The sequence below is a fragment of the Anabrus simplex genome, chromosome 2, assembly GCF_040414725.1.
Source record: "Anabrus simplex isolate iqAnaSimp1 chromosome 2, ASM4041472v1, whole genome shotgun sequence".
Lineage (NCBI taxonomy): Eukaryota > Metazoa > Arthropoda > Insecta > Orthoptera > Tettigoniidae > Anabrus > Anabrus simplex.
The window spans coordinates 605,830,984-605,848,032 of NC_090266.1; the positions used below are offsets into that span (position 1 = coordinate 605,830,984).

The 17,049-nt window shown below is 40.6% G+C and overlaps 1 protein-coding gene across 1 annotated transcript in view; it reads left to right on the forward strand.

Moving 5' to 3' along the window:
* The window catches only part of LOC136864247 (trafficking protein particle complex subunit 13), a 249,419-nt gene that overhangs the window by 203,889 nt on the left and 28,481 nt on the right, over positions 1–17,049 (forward strand). The window contains exon 8 of the mRNA XM_067140988.2: positions 4,481–4,581. Coding sequence (XP_066997089.2) covers positions 4,481–4,581 — 101 coding nt within the window. The remainder of the gene's footprint in view (positions 1–4,480; positions 4,582–17,049) is intronic.

The following is a 17,049-nucleotide window of genomic DNA, read 5'->3' on the forward strand; positions in this document are numbered from 1 at the left end:
TTCATCATAAACAACAGTTCAGCATTTGACACTTGCTTCATCATTATTATGAGGGCAGATCAGAAAATAAGTTAGCATTTCCCAGTTATGGCCATTTATTACACCACCTATACAACAGCAACACGACTATAATGACATACACTGTAACGTCACTTTTCCACATTGTTTCCAAGAGACTCCAAACATTTCTGCGAATGCACAACCAACTTGTCGATGCCGGATGCATAGAAATTTCCTCCAGCGTTCTGCAACCACTCGGAGACAGCGGCCTTCACCTCCTCATCGATCTGGAAACGTCAACCACCGAGCTACGTTTTGAGCTTACCGAACAGATGAAAGTCACATAGCGCTAGGTCGGGACTGTAGGGTGGGTTTTGCCAGACCTCCCACTTGAAACAGTGCAGCAGTTCTCTCGTTTGGCTGACACCACATTACGATACCTTGCCGGGAAATGGCCTGCTCCCCATACACAGCACTAATTTCATGATGAATGTCCGTGCAATTCTTCCTTTTGGCCCATAGGAATCGGATTGTGGCACGCACCTCATATTTGGAGTGAACGTCCAGTTGACGCGCCATTGCATTTGGCCGCTATTCACACAATACTAGACGAGACACCACAGCGACCTGCCTAATAGACGTGTGGACTGTCTGTTCCTTTCTCCGCTGTGCCCACATTTGCGACACACAGCGCGCTGCTGCGGCGCGTTAGTGCAACTAACTTTTTGATCCACCTACGTAACAAAGAATGATGAAAGAAACTTGTTTTCTTATTTCACTTTACCATATGTTTTATGCTTCTTTGAATCATTGTGTTTCCTGTGGTCATCTCGGCCACCACAAACTCAGGAAAAGTCACATGAGCACATGCTGCAAACACTTGGTTTTTACTAACATGTGAAGAAACTAAACATTGGCCATTCCTTCATGTAACAGTCTCACTATTTTTGTAACACTGCTTTCTCTTTGCTAGTGGATGTAATCTGAATACTGACACATTTCATATTACAAAAACAATGAATTGAAATTTAAAAACTCTACATTGCAATCACGAACATCAAACAGGAAATTAAAATAAAGGAAATGTAAATAAATGAAAATGTAAATTCATTACCAGTTGACTATGAACTCGTAAGTTTCGCCGCCAGAGTCTTTGCCCGCTCCATGTGTCAGGAAAACACGCACGGAAGGCGATAGCGTGGCCGGGGTGACTCATTTGCCGAGAGATATATTGCTTCACAACCAGTTAAGATGATCTAATGCAGTACGGTAGCGATAACCATTGCTTCACACACAGCAATAGTTCAGTTCATCTGCGGCATTGGTAACGTGTTCAATGTGTTCGCTTTAAAATAGCATAATTTCTGTAGGAATACTAATCGTGTGTTTGAGTGATGTATACAGTAGAACAGCGTGTATTCATTGTGTTGTGCTGTGCGAAGCATTCTTCATATACAGAATGCCGCTTTCGATTCATTCGCAAATTTCCTGGAATCCTCCCTCCCCATAGGAGTACGGTACATAGATTAGTAAAGAAGTTCCGCACCACCGGGTCCATTCTTAACAAGAAATCACGCAGGAGACGAACAGTTTTAACAGAGGAAAAGCTTGGCGAAATAGAAGCTCTCTTGGAAAGAACTCCAACAAAATCCCTGTCGCATCTGTCGCCGTACAAGCTAGTGTGTCATTATCTTCTGCCCACAAAGCAACAAAACTGTTTAAAGCAAAACCCTACAAACCCACCCCTGCCCAATATTGACGAGGACCTGACAGTTTTGCTAGGGTTCGGTATTGTAACGTGTTGGCGGGGTAAATAAGTAAATAAATGAGTACAGAACCTGGTAGCGTCCTATTTCTAAGATTTATTAACTTAGCACTACAATTACAGATTTACACACACACGATAGCCGAGCTTACAACTTACACAAGTACACTTACACGGTTCGCGCTCTCTCTTAGTTTCTCATGTTCCATCTACAATGACACACACACAGAGTCATCAATTATTTACACTACACTCACTCAGCCACTCAGTCACACTTGTTAGCGCTGTCACGGTCCACAGCCTACACGTCAGTCTTGCAGGTTGGGATAGTATCCGCTATTCACTCAATCCATCGAACTCCGCAGTCTGCACACGTCGGCAACCAGTGTACCCTTCGCGCTGCTCCAGAACACCCAAGGTTCTTCTCCAGCAGCCAGCCTCCAGGGACTCACACACACGACGTCACGGAAATAGGAACGAGTCCTCAGCTACAACAGGCAGATACTCCATCAGGCTGACATCTCAGCCCAGGCTATCACTGACTGCGCTCTTCGCTAACTCACACCAGCGAACTCAATCTCGCTCTCACTCCCTCACTAACTCTCACTAACTGCAGGCAGGTCGTTCCTCTCTTATATACCTGCGCTGGCCCTTCTAGAATAGTCCGGATGCTCGATGGATTCAGGAACCTCGCGAGATGGAAGACTCCAGATTAATAGTCGAGTAATTTCCATCGTCCCATGCGGCGCGATCACAGATAGAAGAGAGAAGGGCCGGCCCAGCACTTAAGTGTTGCTCGTGATTGGCGCGGTCGGGCGTAAAGGGGGTGAGGTGATGGGTGACGATCTCGGCCCATAGCAAGTTGGCATGGCGGACGCTATAACCATTACAGTATTGTAACTGGTTGCTTCAGTCAGTTCATGATGGGTATGTTGACCCAGAACTTTTATTTTATAGTGATGAAGCAAGACTAAACTTAAGTGGCTATGTAAATAGTCAAAACAATCCCTATTGGTGTGCAGAAAATCCCCACCAGCTGCATGTCCGTCCACTTCATGATGTAAAAATAGGAGTTTGGTGGGCAATAAGTGCTTGCAGAATTATAGGGCCTATATTTTTCCACGAAACAATAAATGCTGATCGATATATAGACCTAATTCTCAGACCATTCTTTCAAGAGCTGACGGAAGAAGAAAGGAGTAATGGTTACTTTATGCAAGATAATGCGACGGCACACACTGCTAATCGGTCTATGGAGGTAATATGGGAAGTTTTCGAAGATCATGTGGTTAATTATTCCCCTAGATCTCCTCATTTAAATCTGTGTGATTATTACCTGTGGGGGATACTGAAGGGAAAAGTGTATGTAAACAATCCTCACACAAGAGAAGAACTACAAGAGAACTTTACACAAGTTATTTCGAACACACGAGCTGAGATTCGTCGAGTGTCTGCAAACCTATTTACGAGGTGTCAGGCGTGTTTGACAGCTGAGGGACAACATTTTTAACATCAAATGTAATGCCAGGTAGGTTTTAGACTAATAGTTTCACTAGAAATGGATTTCTATAAGTGTGAATTGCCATGAGTAGTGGGGTGGAAAAGCGCATATTATACCGGGTAGTGACCAAATTTCATTCCGCCAGCGGTGCCGTGCTCTGAGTGGTGCTGCCGAGCATGCTAAAGAAAAGACCCTGTATTATGAAATAACACATACAGTAGTGTGAATGTTGAAGAAGAAACTCCCTACTGGTAAGTCAGGGAGTGACCATGAATATGATTTCCGGCAACTCTTCTTCTTCTTCTTCTTCTTCTTCTACTACTACTACCACCACCACCATTACTACTACTACTACTACTCGACAAAATTTCATGACATAACTATGGTCATACCAATATAAATGGTCCATTATTGGACATTATAAATTTTCCTGCTAACTCATTCTTGGTTGCCAGCGTTTCGCCCTCGTGTGCTAGGGTGGGCTCATCAGTTGGTACCTAGCACACCTACCAATACGCTGGCTAGTGCATACCGTGGAGGCCACTGCATAGGCTAACTGGAGCCACCGGCAGTGCCAATGCACTAAGAGACTTTGTCTCATCAGCAAAAATTGATGCCTGCTTGGCCATCAGATGATATAGATGTTGATTCCCATAGGGAATCTGAAATATTTGTCCTGAATGAGCAAATTTATAATACCAATATAAATGGTCCATTATTGGACATTATAAATTTTCCTGCTAACTCATTCTTGGTTGCCAGCGTTTCGCCCTTGTGTGCTAGGTTGGGCTCATCAGTTGGTACCTAGCACACCTACCAATACGCTGGCACTCTTAGTGCATTGGCACTGCCGGTGGCTCCAGTTAGCCTACGCAGTGGCCTCCACGGTATGCACTAGCCAGCGTATTGGTAGGTGTGCTAGGTACCAACTGATGAGCCCACCCTAGCACACGAGGTCGAAACGCTGGCAACCAAGAATGAGTTAGCAGGAAAATTTATAATGTCTAATAATGGACCATTTATATTGGTATTATAAATTTGCTCATTCAGGACAAATATTTCAGATTCCCTATGGGAATCAACATCTATATCATAACTATGGTCTTTGGTATTTGGGTAATTCTCTCTGCTTGATATCTTGAGTATGTTTTACAGCCCTCCAAGTACCATGTATTAATGTACAACCACCATTTAGAAAACATTCTATGTTTCAGGCACCTGACTATGGTGATATAAGGCTTTCCGTTCAAGAAATGCCAAATTTAGTATACCTAGAAGAAGCCTTTAATATTGTTTGCAGAATTGTAAATACTTGGTGAGTATTATTTGTTTAATAATGCCTGATTTTATTGAATTTCATTCATATTACGGTATTTTGAGATTGTTTAGACATACCTTCTTGGTGTGCTGTACAAGATCATTTACTGGCAACTTATGTGTGTCAGTCAAACCCAGGGCTTTATGAAGCGACAGGAGCATTATTAATACTCGTTTTTAAAATTTCATTCATTCATTGATTTTTGGTGTGGCCTAGTAAGTGGTCCTGAGAGTTGGGATATCAGTTTCTATAGAATAGGAGTGGTTATCTTAGACACATTCTCTGAGTCATGGCCCTCTTTGTGCTCAGGCGGCTAGAACTATACAATCTGCCGGTGGTACTTAATCTGTTAGAGGAGAGATTCTCACAGGGACTACGTGTAAGCACCGTAGCATCCTACTTCACAGAATTCTTACAGAGCATGCTCAGATCATTTTAAGCAAGCCTCGAACCTATGGGAATAATGGAGCCCCACTTCCATTCGACAGGCAAGGTACTCCCTGGAAACAAGTTAGAGTAGAACGCAGCCGGGAGGGCGGGTTCGTTGCACAGAGAGAGATGGAAAATGAGGTGCGGTGATGCCAATTTGACTACTCATAACAGCACGAAAGTGTAAACATTTTTTCATCCAGTTATATCTTTAATTCCAAAGCGATGACCCATATTTTTCATGGGCATAAAAGTTTCCTGAAAGTCCAAATTAATTTTTAACATCAAACCCCGAGAAAGTTTTGAGGGAAATGTTCGAGATATTAAAGAAGGTAAATGGAAGTTGAGAGAAATGAAATAAGAAGTGCAGAGAGCATTAATAGCACGAAAGTGTAATGATTTTTTCATCCAGTTATATCTTGAATTCCAAAGCGATGACGTATATTTTTCGTGGGCTTAAATGTTTCCTGAAAGTCTAAATTAACTTTTAACATCAAACCCCGAGAAAGTGTTGAGGAAAATTTTCAAGATATCAAGGAAGGTAAATGGACGAGCCAGTTTCAATGCCATAGGATATTCGCCATTTTTATACATATCAAATATTGTTGTACGCAGAACATTTTTATTGAAATCATCGAGGTCCGTCACTGGCTTCTTCATCGTAGGGTTCTTCCCTGGGGACCTGAACACTGCATTATTTTTATTTCCGTACCTTGTTTTATCCTCTGTACTGTTCGCAGGCTGATACCACACGCGAGTGCTGTCTTCTTTTGAAGCGTAGCAACATGGCGTTCCTCACCTTCCCCGCCTATGAACGCCTGCTGCTACATGCTTACAAAATATAAATACACTCTAAATACTATTTCCCTCGCCTGTCGATGGAATACTTGTCTTTTTGCTCTTCCTGGATCTATTGTACACATGCAAATAGTTCCCTAAGTTCGTTGACTATGATATTTACAAATAAAACTCAAAACATTCACTCGTGACCCGCACAAACAGGCACCTCTTACTGAAATGATTCTATTGGCTCAGCAGAAAACACGTCTTACTACAAAGCGTGCGAATGTTACTGCGCAACCCTCTTCAAACCGCCTTCCCGGCTGCGTTCTACTCTAGCGAACAAAATAAAAATTCAATGGGGAGCTATCAGTATTAACCCTGCATGGTGCTCATATCATAATGTTACATTAGAAGTTGCGTGGCATCTGACACACTCCATTAATTTTAACTGTTTTTCATGCGTATTATTTATTCTGGAGGTTTAAAATCATTGTTTTGCATGTTGTAAAATGTTTATTTAATAAAAAGAGGATAACATTTGGTATACATATGTATTACAAAGTTATACTGTAAGTTGTAAGAAATAGTTCTATAAACTTAAATTATCAGCAGTAAATAAACTGGAATTTTTAATTCAATGCAAAGTAAAGTGAATTTAGGCCATTAGATACAGTATAAGCATACCTTTCAACAGAAACACATACACATGTGCACACACCAAAGTATACACATGCACAACAGGTTAGCAGTCAGAACAAATCTGAGCATGCTGCAAACAAAGGTAGTTCTTGCATTCTCTGCATTTATACTGAATATATCTATTTTTTGATCGGCCACACTCGTGACACCTTTGCCTCATGGAACCAGAATTTGCTTCTGTAGGTGTTGTTTCTCCAGGGAGTTTCGGGAAAAGACCTTGAATGTCACATCTTAGTTCCTTTAGTAAGGTTGAGCACATTGCACAAACGTGAAGGAAATCATCAGACAGTTCTCGCGCCAATACTTTTAGAAATTAGCATCATAGTTTGATATCAGACTCGTTGTTGCTGTGATGAATAATCTGAGTATTTATCCTCGCCACATTCAGCATGTTGTAAAACACAACTATGAGCCACGTGTTAGTTTTCCTCGCCACATCATAAGTACTACTCAGATGGTCAACTGTATCAAGACCAGAATTCATTGCATTATAAAACATTGCTATTTCAGGTTTCTTCTTCTTCTCCTGTGGAAGTATCAATGTTGGCGTCATGATGCATCGTAGAAATTAGCAAAGTATTCTTTCCCTTTCTTGGGATATAGGAAACAAGGGTGCACCTGTCCTGAAAACCTACTTTACTGGAATGCGGCTCTCGAGACTTTGTTTCTACATAGCAACTAGGGATTTCCCTCTTGTTCTTCCCGATTTTTCCTACAAGTGTGAGATTATATCTCAATAAGTCGTTCGTGAGCCCTGCAGTTGTAAATCAATTGTCACATTTGTGCCAAACCTAACTCCCTCACAGATAATGTATTAAATAACACCAAACGTAACACACACAAAGGGAAAAATTAGGCGTGAACCGCAACTAGGAAAAGCCAAGAGAACACAGCCTTGAGCTGGAAATGACCCTCATTGTTGCTGAACAAGGATATGAACCAAATACTACAATCAATGAAATGCAGAATAAATTAAATGAGGGTTTATTGACAACATAAAATTAAAGAAAAAACATTAAACAAGAAAAAGGAAGCCAATAATTAAGAAAAAATACCAAGTGGATATTTACATAAACGTTCCTTCCCGAATGAATGTCCTCATATCGACGCGTGAGCGCAGCATTACTATTATTTCAAGACCCAAACAGATATAATTACAAGCTCTCAGAAATACCTTCATTACATCATATGCCAATTTTATTATCATTATCATGGCCCAATTTAGGTCGTCCTTTTTACGAGATACGTCTCATTCATAACACGACTCTTCTCACTCCATTATCCACTCAACAATACCCATAGCAGTCAAAGACCCACGCGTCACAGAGGATAAAAATGAGCAGGTAAAAATCAAAGCGGAAATCGGGATGGGACAGAGAGAAACATCTCTGCACCAAGCGAACAATAATAAAATCGAAGAGTATCACAGGCACGCACATAGCCTAAATATATGAAAGAAAACATGGCGGCCTCCTGGGCTAGCAAACGCCCAAGACAGAGACATGGCAAGAATAAACAAAACTGTACCGAGAACAAACATAAGGTACAGACACCAGACTAAAAATGCAAATGGGGCCGATCGACATAGCATCTTTCCTCTCCACTCGCTCAGCAACACACATCCAAGCGTTCACACATATGTAGGTATCGGGAAGCAATATGAACGGCTGTTCCAGTTACTAATGTTAAAATAAATTTATGTAGTGTGACTCACATGGCCACAACAGGTCTCGCATATACCAAGCAGCAGCGTGCACCACGCAAACAATTTCACAATGGGATTGAAAATCACCCATGCTCAAATCCATCAGGCCAAGGGCTTCGTACGACAAGAATGTAACTTTAAATCGAGACGGAGGGCATAAACACATCTAATGGTAAAGTACCATAGAACGCAGTGCACACAAATAGAATCAATCAGAGACCCAGTTACCAACATTTCATGACCACAATAACAACCACACACATACAGCAGTTCCACACAGCGGAGCAAAAGAGATGCATGTCAATCTGCTATGAATGGAAAGTTATGAATCATCACAATACCAAAAACGAAAGCAAAGATCAACATACCTGTAATATCAATGGTCAAAATGAAAGGTAACATGCATGTATGGTCTAACTTTGAATATATTAAAAACCCATTTAAAACATAGAAAGGCTACTTCGATCAGCGCAGCCTCCATTGTTATTACCTCTCACATAAACAAGGCAAAGAGTTGCTTCAAAGAGATAATACAACTCCTCTCGTAAAGTGAACGATCTTTTGGGTTTACAACTGAGGGTGCTGCCCTCTCTAGTATATTACCAGAAATACATAAGTCATTGGAGTAGAGGCCGTAAGAAGCCATTTGCGTATGAGAAACGTCACATTCGTGAACATGCCATTTAAGCATGGGTCACATTCCACCCTGTACCAGAAATGACAGAACTGAGCCATTTCACTACGTCTTTTGGCTTATTGCTGACATCAAAAGGACCAGCGGGCTGTTTACCAACATACACTTTGAGATTAACAGTGTAACATACCCTTAGCATCTACTAGTGAAAATATGTTAATACCGTACTTGCTTGGTTTGCTCATTATAAATTATCTGAAGCGACACTTGCCCCTAAAGCCTTCTAATTATCATCAATTGTGCAATACTCTCCGACACAGTACGACTTTTGGCAGTTTGTAACAAACAAAGTAAAAGCTTCTCAGATTGTAGCGAAGTTGTCAACTTGTTTCCTGATCTGTCTGGTGTCATTGTGGTCAAATCGCAAGGAATACAATAGAAATTTGGATCGCTTTTCCGTCATGATAAGACGGCGCAGTTCTATAACGGTCTTACCAGTTGCCCATATATCTGTTATATTATTATGATTGTCCTTTCTAGCAGCACACAGGTATAATATGCCAGATAATGCCTTTATTTCAACTGAATCAGTTGGTTTAGCATCCCTCTCTCGAGTGTATTGAGGTTGAACTTCAGAAATTTTTTGCTTGTACATTCAACAATCAGAGAAATTATCTTCTCATCAACTAAGCATTCCCAACACTCGTTGAGGTTTTTAGCTTGTTTTGCTGAGCCCTTTACGCGTGGTAAATGGGTAACGATGTTATGGCGTTGCGTGCAAACATTTCTTGGCGGACATTTACGCCACTCGGAAATTTTGTCACATCCATTGAAACGCTTAGATGATATGTCACTTACATCTTCTTAACGGTCACTTATATCACAAGTGTCAATGTCCTGTTCGGTGTCCGTATCTTTTTCGTGGGTTTCTATGTGGTCTTCTTCTGATTCACTCCATTCTTCATCTTGTACGTTTTGTTCGCTTTCCTCTTGACGCAAATCGCACACCAACTGCACATTCACATCTTTAGACAGGTCGAACTCTCTTTTTCCATCCATTTTACATTTCAAGACACCTATAAAGAATTAAAATAATATAACTCAAAAGTATAATTTGAAGGTATGAAAAATTCCCGCATTTGTACTGATTTACTACTTCAAGTAGCGAGAGAGGTCCTGTAGTGTCTGACATACGCCACAGGAGTCAACAGTGAAGTAATCCTCCTGCCACAAGTCAACAATAGCAAATAAACCCAAACAATTGGCATAAGATGCACAAAGAGACTACTACTTAAAGGTAGAGAGAGCAGCAATATCAAAACTCTACAGACTTTTCGATGAAATGTAATAGAAATTAGATGGCGTCTGTGAGACGCCGTGCAGCATGTCCAGGGTTAAAGGCATAATAAAAATATCTCAAATATTTTTTTTAATGTTATGCACTGTAAATTGCAGAGTATATGACACAATGTATTCTTGTAGCTAATTTCCTGTTGCCCTCATGCCCTGAAAAGTGAAACAAAAATAAAACTCTGAACAATGAAAGGCACCTAACCATCCCAGAATTTTAAAAAAAAAGGGATTAGTGCTGTTGTTTGGAGTTGGGGCACTCGCTCTACTGTATTTCACAGACAGAGGGTTAGAAATTCCAATGTTAAAGTAATTTTGAAGAGAAATTTAGCAATTGAAATATGTTCTAAATGAGATGAAATTTGCCAATTATTTTACTATACAGTAGTCTGAAAATTAAGAGCTCTCACAGTTTTTGAATAATGTATAATCCTTATTCAAAAATCAAACTACGGTAATTAATATTTTTTAATAATTACATAGATGTGTAAAAAAATGTTACATTCTTCACATACTATGTAAAAATATGTAATATTATTGAAATCACTTTGGGAGTGGCGACCCCATCATACTAATAGCCGATATATGATTCATGCATTACATCCCTGACTCGGTCAATGTCTGGAAAACAGGTTGTAGGTTTTCATTTTCATGTAATATTACTAAGAATATGTAAAATGAAACACAGGTATAGCCGTATCAGTTTCGCTGACATTTTTCATTTTCAGATATCTACAAGTAAAAGAATGAAATATGTTGACTTGATATAAGCAAGATCTCCAGTGAGTGTGGTACTTGAAAACAGTCTTGGCAGTTTTGATGGAGGAAGCTTCGCCTTCGTTCAATGCATTTACAACATCTTCAGTAGCATTGTAATTGGTACAGTAGTAGTCTGCCTGAATTCAAACAGTACTTCGTGGACAGCGTGTGGCAGAGGACAGGATCCAAAATTAAATAAATAACAGAACTATACTCAACGAGAAGTAATGATACTGCTCCAAAATTTACTGAATGAAACTGTTGCGGCCGACGAATCAACGTATCGGATGCACAAAACCAAGTTAATTTCCATAGGTGCACAAACACAATCTGGAGCAAGTCAGGTGGAAGACCAGACTGCCCTAAACGAGCAGACAACACATCACTCAGAAGGTGATTTAACATATTTATTACACATGAATAAATACCATATATACACACACATATGTACAAAAGAAAATATAGAGATACACCCAGAGGCATCTGTTGCTGCCGGTCACCCATGTTCAGTCTGACGATAATAATGGACGCAGCAGCACGTTGCCAACTGTGAAAAATGACAAGTGAAATGCGGCAGGTGAGTTGCTAACACAAAAGCTGAAACATACTCCCCCCTTTGAGGGATCTCAACACTCAGAATCAATGTCAAGTGTCTCATACACAATCACAGACAAATGAATGAAAAAAACTTTATATGCAACATACACAAAATATACAAATTATACAAAATCTTCCTCCTCTGCGAACCATGTTACCTTGCCGCGGTGGGGAGGCTTGCGTGTCTCGATGCAGATAGCAGAGCCGCAGGTGCAACCATATCGGATGGGTATCTGTTGAGAGACTAGACTAACGAATGGTTCATCGAAAGGGGAGTAGCAGCCTTTCGGTAGTTGCAAGCGCGGCAGTCTGGATGATTGACTGATACAGCCTTGTAATAATACTCAACGTGGTTTAGCTGTGTTGATACTGCTACACGGCTGAAAGCAATGGGAAACTACAGCCGTAACTAACCCCCGAGGACATGCAGCTGTCTCTGTATGAATGATGTACTGATGATGGCTTCCTCCCGGGTAAAATATTCCGGAGGTAAACTAGTCCCCCATTCGGATCTCCGGGTGGGGACTACACAAGAGGGGGCGATCATCAGGAAGATGGATACTGACATTCTGCGAGTCGGAGCGTGGAATGTTACAAGTTTGAATCATTGTGGTAGGTTAGAGAATCCGAAAAGGGAGATGGATAGGCTAAAGTTACATGTAGTTGGTATAAGTGAAGTACGTTGGCAGGAAGAACAAGATATTTGGTCAGGCGACTACCGAATTATCAACACAAAATCAAACAGGGGAAATGCAGGAGTTGGTTTAATAATGAATAAGAAAATAGGGCAGCGGGTAAGCTACTACGACCAGCATAGTGAAAGAATTATTGTCGTCAAGATAGACACCAAACCAATGCCCACCACAATAGTGCAGGTCTATATGCCTACTAGTTCAGCGGATGATGAAGAAATCTAAAGAATATATGAGGAAATAGAAGATTTAATACAATATGTAAAAGGTGACTAGAATCTAATTTTGATGGGAGACTGGAATGCAGTGGTAGGCCAAGGAAGAGAAGGTAGTACAGTAGGAGAATTTGGATTGGGACAAAGGAACGAAAGAGGAAGTCGGCTGGTTGAATTCTGCACTGATCATAATTTAGTCCTTGCCAATACTTGGTTCAAACACCACAAACGACGGCTGTATACGTGGACGAGACCTGGAGACACTGGAAGGTATCAAATAGACTTCATTATGATTAGGCAGAGATTCAGAAACCAGGTGCTGGATTTCAAAACTTTCCCAGGAGCAGACGTGGACTCTGACCACAACTTGTTGGTCATGAAATGCCATCTGAAGTTGAAGAAATTGAAGAAAGGAAAGAATGCAAAAAGATGGGATCTAGACAAGTTGAAAGAAAAGAGTGTGAGGGATTGTTTCAAGGAACATGTTGCACAAGGACTAAATGAAAAGGCTGAAGGAAACACTATAGAGGAAGAGTGGAGAGTCATGAAAATTGAAGTCAGTAGGGCTGCTGAAGAAATGTTAGGAAGGAAGAAAAGATCAACTAAGAATCAGTAGATAACTCAGGAGATACTAGACCTGGTTGATGAACGATGAAAACACAAGAATGCTAGAAATGAAGAGGGCAGAAAAGAATACAGGCGATTAAAGAATCAAGTGGAGAGAAAGTGGAAGGTAGCTAAGGAAGAATGGCTGAAGGAGAAGTGCAAGGATGTCGAAGGTTGTATGGTCCTGGGAAAGGTAGATGCTGCATACAGGAAAATCAAGGAAACCTTTGGAGAAAGGAAATCTAGGTGTATGAATATTAAGAGCTCAGATGGAAAGCCACTTCCAGGGAAAGAAGACAAAGCAAAAAGATGGCAAGAGCATATCCAACAGTTGTATCAAGGTAAAGATGTAGATAATTTGGTTCTGGAACATGAAGAGGCTGTTGATGCTGATGAAATGGGAGACCCAATTTTGAGGTCAGAGTTTGACAGAGCTGTGAGTGACCTCAATAGGAACAAGGTACCTGGAATTGATGACATTCCCTCTGAATTACTGACTGCCTTAGGAGAAACCGGCATGGCAAGGTTATTTCATTTAGTGTGCAAGATGTATAAGACAGGAGAAGTCCCATCCGATTTTCGGAAGAATGTTGTTATACCTATTCCCAAGAAAGCCAGTGCTGACAGGTGTGAAAACTACCGCACCGTTAGTTTAGTATCTCATGCCTGCAAAATTTTAACACGTATTATTTACAGAAGAATGGAAAAACAAGTTGAAGCTGAGTTGGGAGAAGATCAATTTGGCTTCAGAAGAAATGTAGGAACACGTGAAGCAATCCTGACTTTACATCTGATCTTCGAGGATCGAATCAAGAAGGACAAGCCCACGTACATGGCATTCGTAGATCTAGAAAAGGCATTCGATAATGTTGATTGGACCAAGCTATTTATGATTCTGAAGATGATAGGGATCAGATACCGAGAACGAAGAATTATCTACAATCTGTATAAAAATCAGTCTGCAGTTATAAGAATCGAGGGCTTTGAAAAAGAAGCAGCAATCCACAAAGGAGTGAGGCAAGGCTGCAGTTTGTCCTCTCTCCTTTTTAATGTTTACATAGAACAGGCAGTAAAGGAAATCAAAGAGAAATTTGGAAAGGGAATCACAGTCCAAGGAGTGGAAATCAAAACCTTGAGATTTGCCGATGATATTGTTATTTTATCTGAGACTGCAGAAGATCTCGAGAAGTTGCTGAATGGTATGGTTGAAGTCTTGGGTAAGGAGTACAAGATGAAAATAAATAAGTCCAAAACAAAAGTAATGGAGGGCAGTCGAACGAAGGTAGGTGATGTAGGAAATATTAGATTAGGAAATAAAGTCTTAAAGGAAGTAGATGAATATTGTTACTTGGGTAGTAAAATAACTAACGATGGCAGAAGTAAGAAGGACATGAAATGCAGACTAGCACAAGCAAGGAAGAGCTTTCCTAAGAAAAGAAATTTGCTCACTTCAAACATTGATATCGGAATTAGAAAGATGTTTTTGAAGACTTTCGTGTGGAGCGTGGCATTGTATGGAAGTGAAACATGGACGATAACTAGCTCGGAAAGGAAGAGAATAGAAGCTTTTGAAATGTGGTGTTACAGAAGAATGCTGAAGGTTAGATGGATAGATCGAATCACGAATGAAGAGATACTGAATCGAATTGGTGAGAGGAGATCGATTTGGCCAAATTTGACGAGAAGAAGAGATAGAATGATAGGACACATCTTAAGACACCCAGGACTTGTTCAGTTGGTTTTTGAAGGAAGTGTAGGTGGTAAGAACGGTAGGGGTAGACCAAGGTATGAATATGACAAGCAGATTAGAGCAGATGTAGGATGCAATAGTTACGTAGAAATGAAAAGGTTAGCACAGGATAGGGTGGCATGGAGAGCTGCATCAAACCAGTCTATGGACTGATGACTCAAACACACACAAAATCTTTGGACAATGGGCTCAATATGGCAGGGCAAAAGAGACCAGTTTTTGTTTTCACAGTGACTACACAAGTAACATGATCACAACCAGGATGGAGGTCCTGGATTAATCCAGTCTTCCAAACCAGAGGAGGAAAGTTATCCTCCCTTAGAAGCACCAAGTCTCCCGCAGTTGGAGTCCATTTTTCTTTGGAAGACCATTTATGTCTCTGTTGAAGTGATTATATGTATTCCTTTGACCACCTCTGCCAAAAAATGTGATACAGCTGTTGCAGCAAATTCTATTTAGTTAAACAGGAGCGGGAGGTGTTGGATATGTCTGGAGAGGGGGCAGAGGTCAATCGTCTCCCTACTAGAAAATGTCCAGTTGTCAAATGGCATTGATCATTGGGGTTATTAGTCATTGAACAGAGAGGTCTCGAGTTCAACACAGACTCAATTTGATACAAAAGAGTACTCGGCTCTTCAAAATTAAGAATAGAATTTCCTATGGTCCACTTCAAATGTGATTTTGCGGATGTTATTCCAGCCTCCCAAAGCCACCAAAATGAGGACTAGAGTGTGGAATAAACTTTCATTTCACATTCAAATTAGATGAATATTCTTCTATTTCAGTACAGCTATCCTTAATAAATTTTAATAACTCATTGTTGGCTCCAACAAAATTTGTGCCATCACTCAAGTTGAGATTTGGAAATCGTCCGCAGGCTGTAAATCTTCTAATTGCAGCAAGGAAGTCCTGAGTCGTTAGACTCTTCACAGGTTCAAGATGTATCGCCCTAGTGACAAGACAAAGAGAGCAGTGTATGCTTTAAACTTTATCTTACTCCTCGGGTTATCACCTTTTATGATGACTGGGCCACCATAATCAAGACCACTCTTAACAAAGGGTAAAGACGGTTCAACTCTATACGAGGGTAACTGACCCATTATGTGATTGGTGAGTGGATGTTTGCTTCTGAAGCATTTGTAACATGAATGGATCACACCAGGAATAACTGTCTTCCCACGTAGAATCCAATATCTGTTACGCAAAGAAAACAATACAGCCTGAGGGTGGGAATGCAATAGCATATCATGTTTAAGTTTAACAATCAATTTAGTAAGAAAATGTTTCAGACGAAGAATGAAAGGGTGTTTTTCATTATATTCCAACTGAGAATTCATGAGTTGACCACAGACTCTGAAAAACCCATATTCATCCAGGAATGGATTCAAAGTTCTTAATGTGCTCAAAGGGGCAAGTACATTATTAGACCTCAAGTCATGAAGTTCCTTCCCATATTCACTAGCTTGCATCAGACTTATTATTTTCAATTCACTAATCCTCAATTCTTCAGGCGTAAGTGGACCAATGAAATGAGTATCCTTAGTGGAGCGGATATTGGTAATAAATCTCAAAACATAGCTATAAACTCGCTTGAGTTTGAGAAAGGAAGAGAATTTCTCTAACTTTCACAGCAGATGGTGTACTACTGGCAACAAAATCAGGATACACTGGGGACAATTTGTGCAACCAGGAGGGACCCTGCCATCATACATCAAGAGAAAACATTTATGAGGGTAAAACACCTCGAGACAAGTGGTCAGCTGGATTGCTGTGGGTAGGTACATGTCTCCAATCTGAGAGTGAAGTGAGGGACTGAATTTCAGCAACTCTATTGGCAACAAAGGTTTTCCAATAATTGGCAGATTTCTGTAACCAGCACAGAACTATCGTGCTGTCAGTCTGGCAGTATGTGGAGAAAGGAATGCACAACTTCAGAGATTCAGTGACCTTACTCATAAGGCTAGAAAGCAGTAGAGCAGCACAAAGCTTTTCTGAAACATCAGAAAAGCCATGGATTTCAATAACCTTATTCTTAGCAAAGGGCATTACATTTCTCTGCACTCTGAGTTCATTAAGCAAGGGGAGCCCACTGTAGATAGCATCCAAGATTTCAATAATTTCAGATGAAGGTTCTAACGGATCATTCCAATCGATTTTTGATTGCCAAAGAGACTGCAGGATAAGTTTGCACTTAACCACAGCACATCCTAACAATCCAAGGGGATCAAATATGGGAGCAATGATAG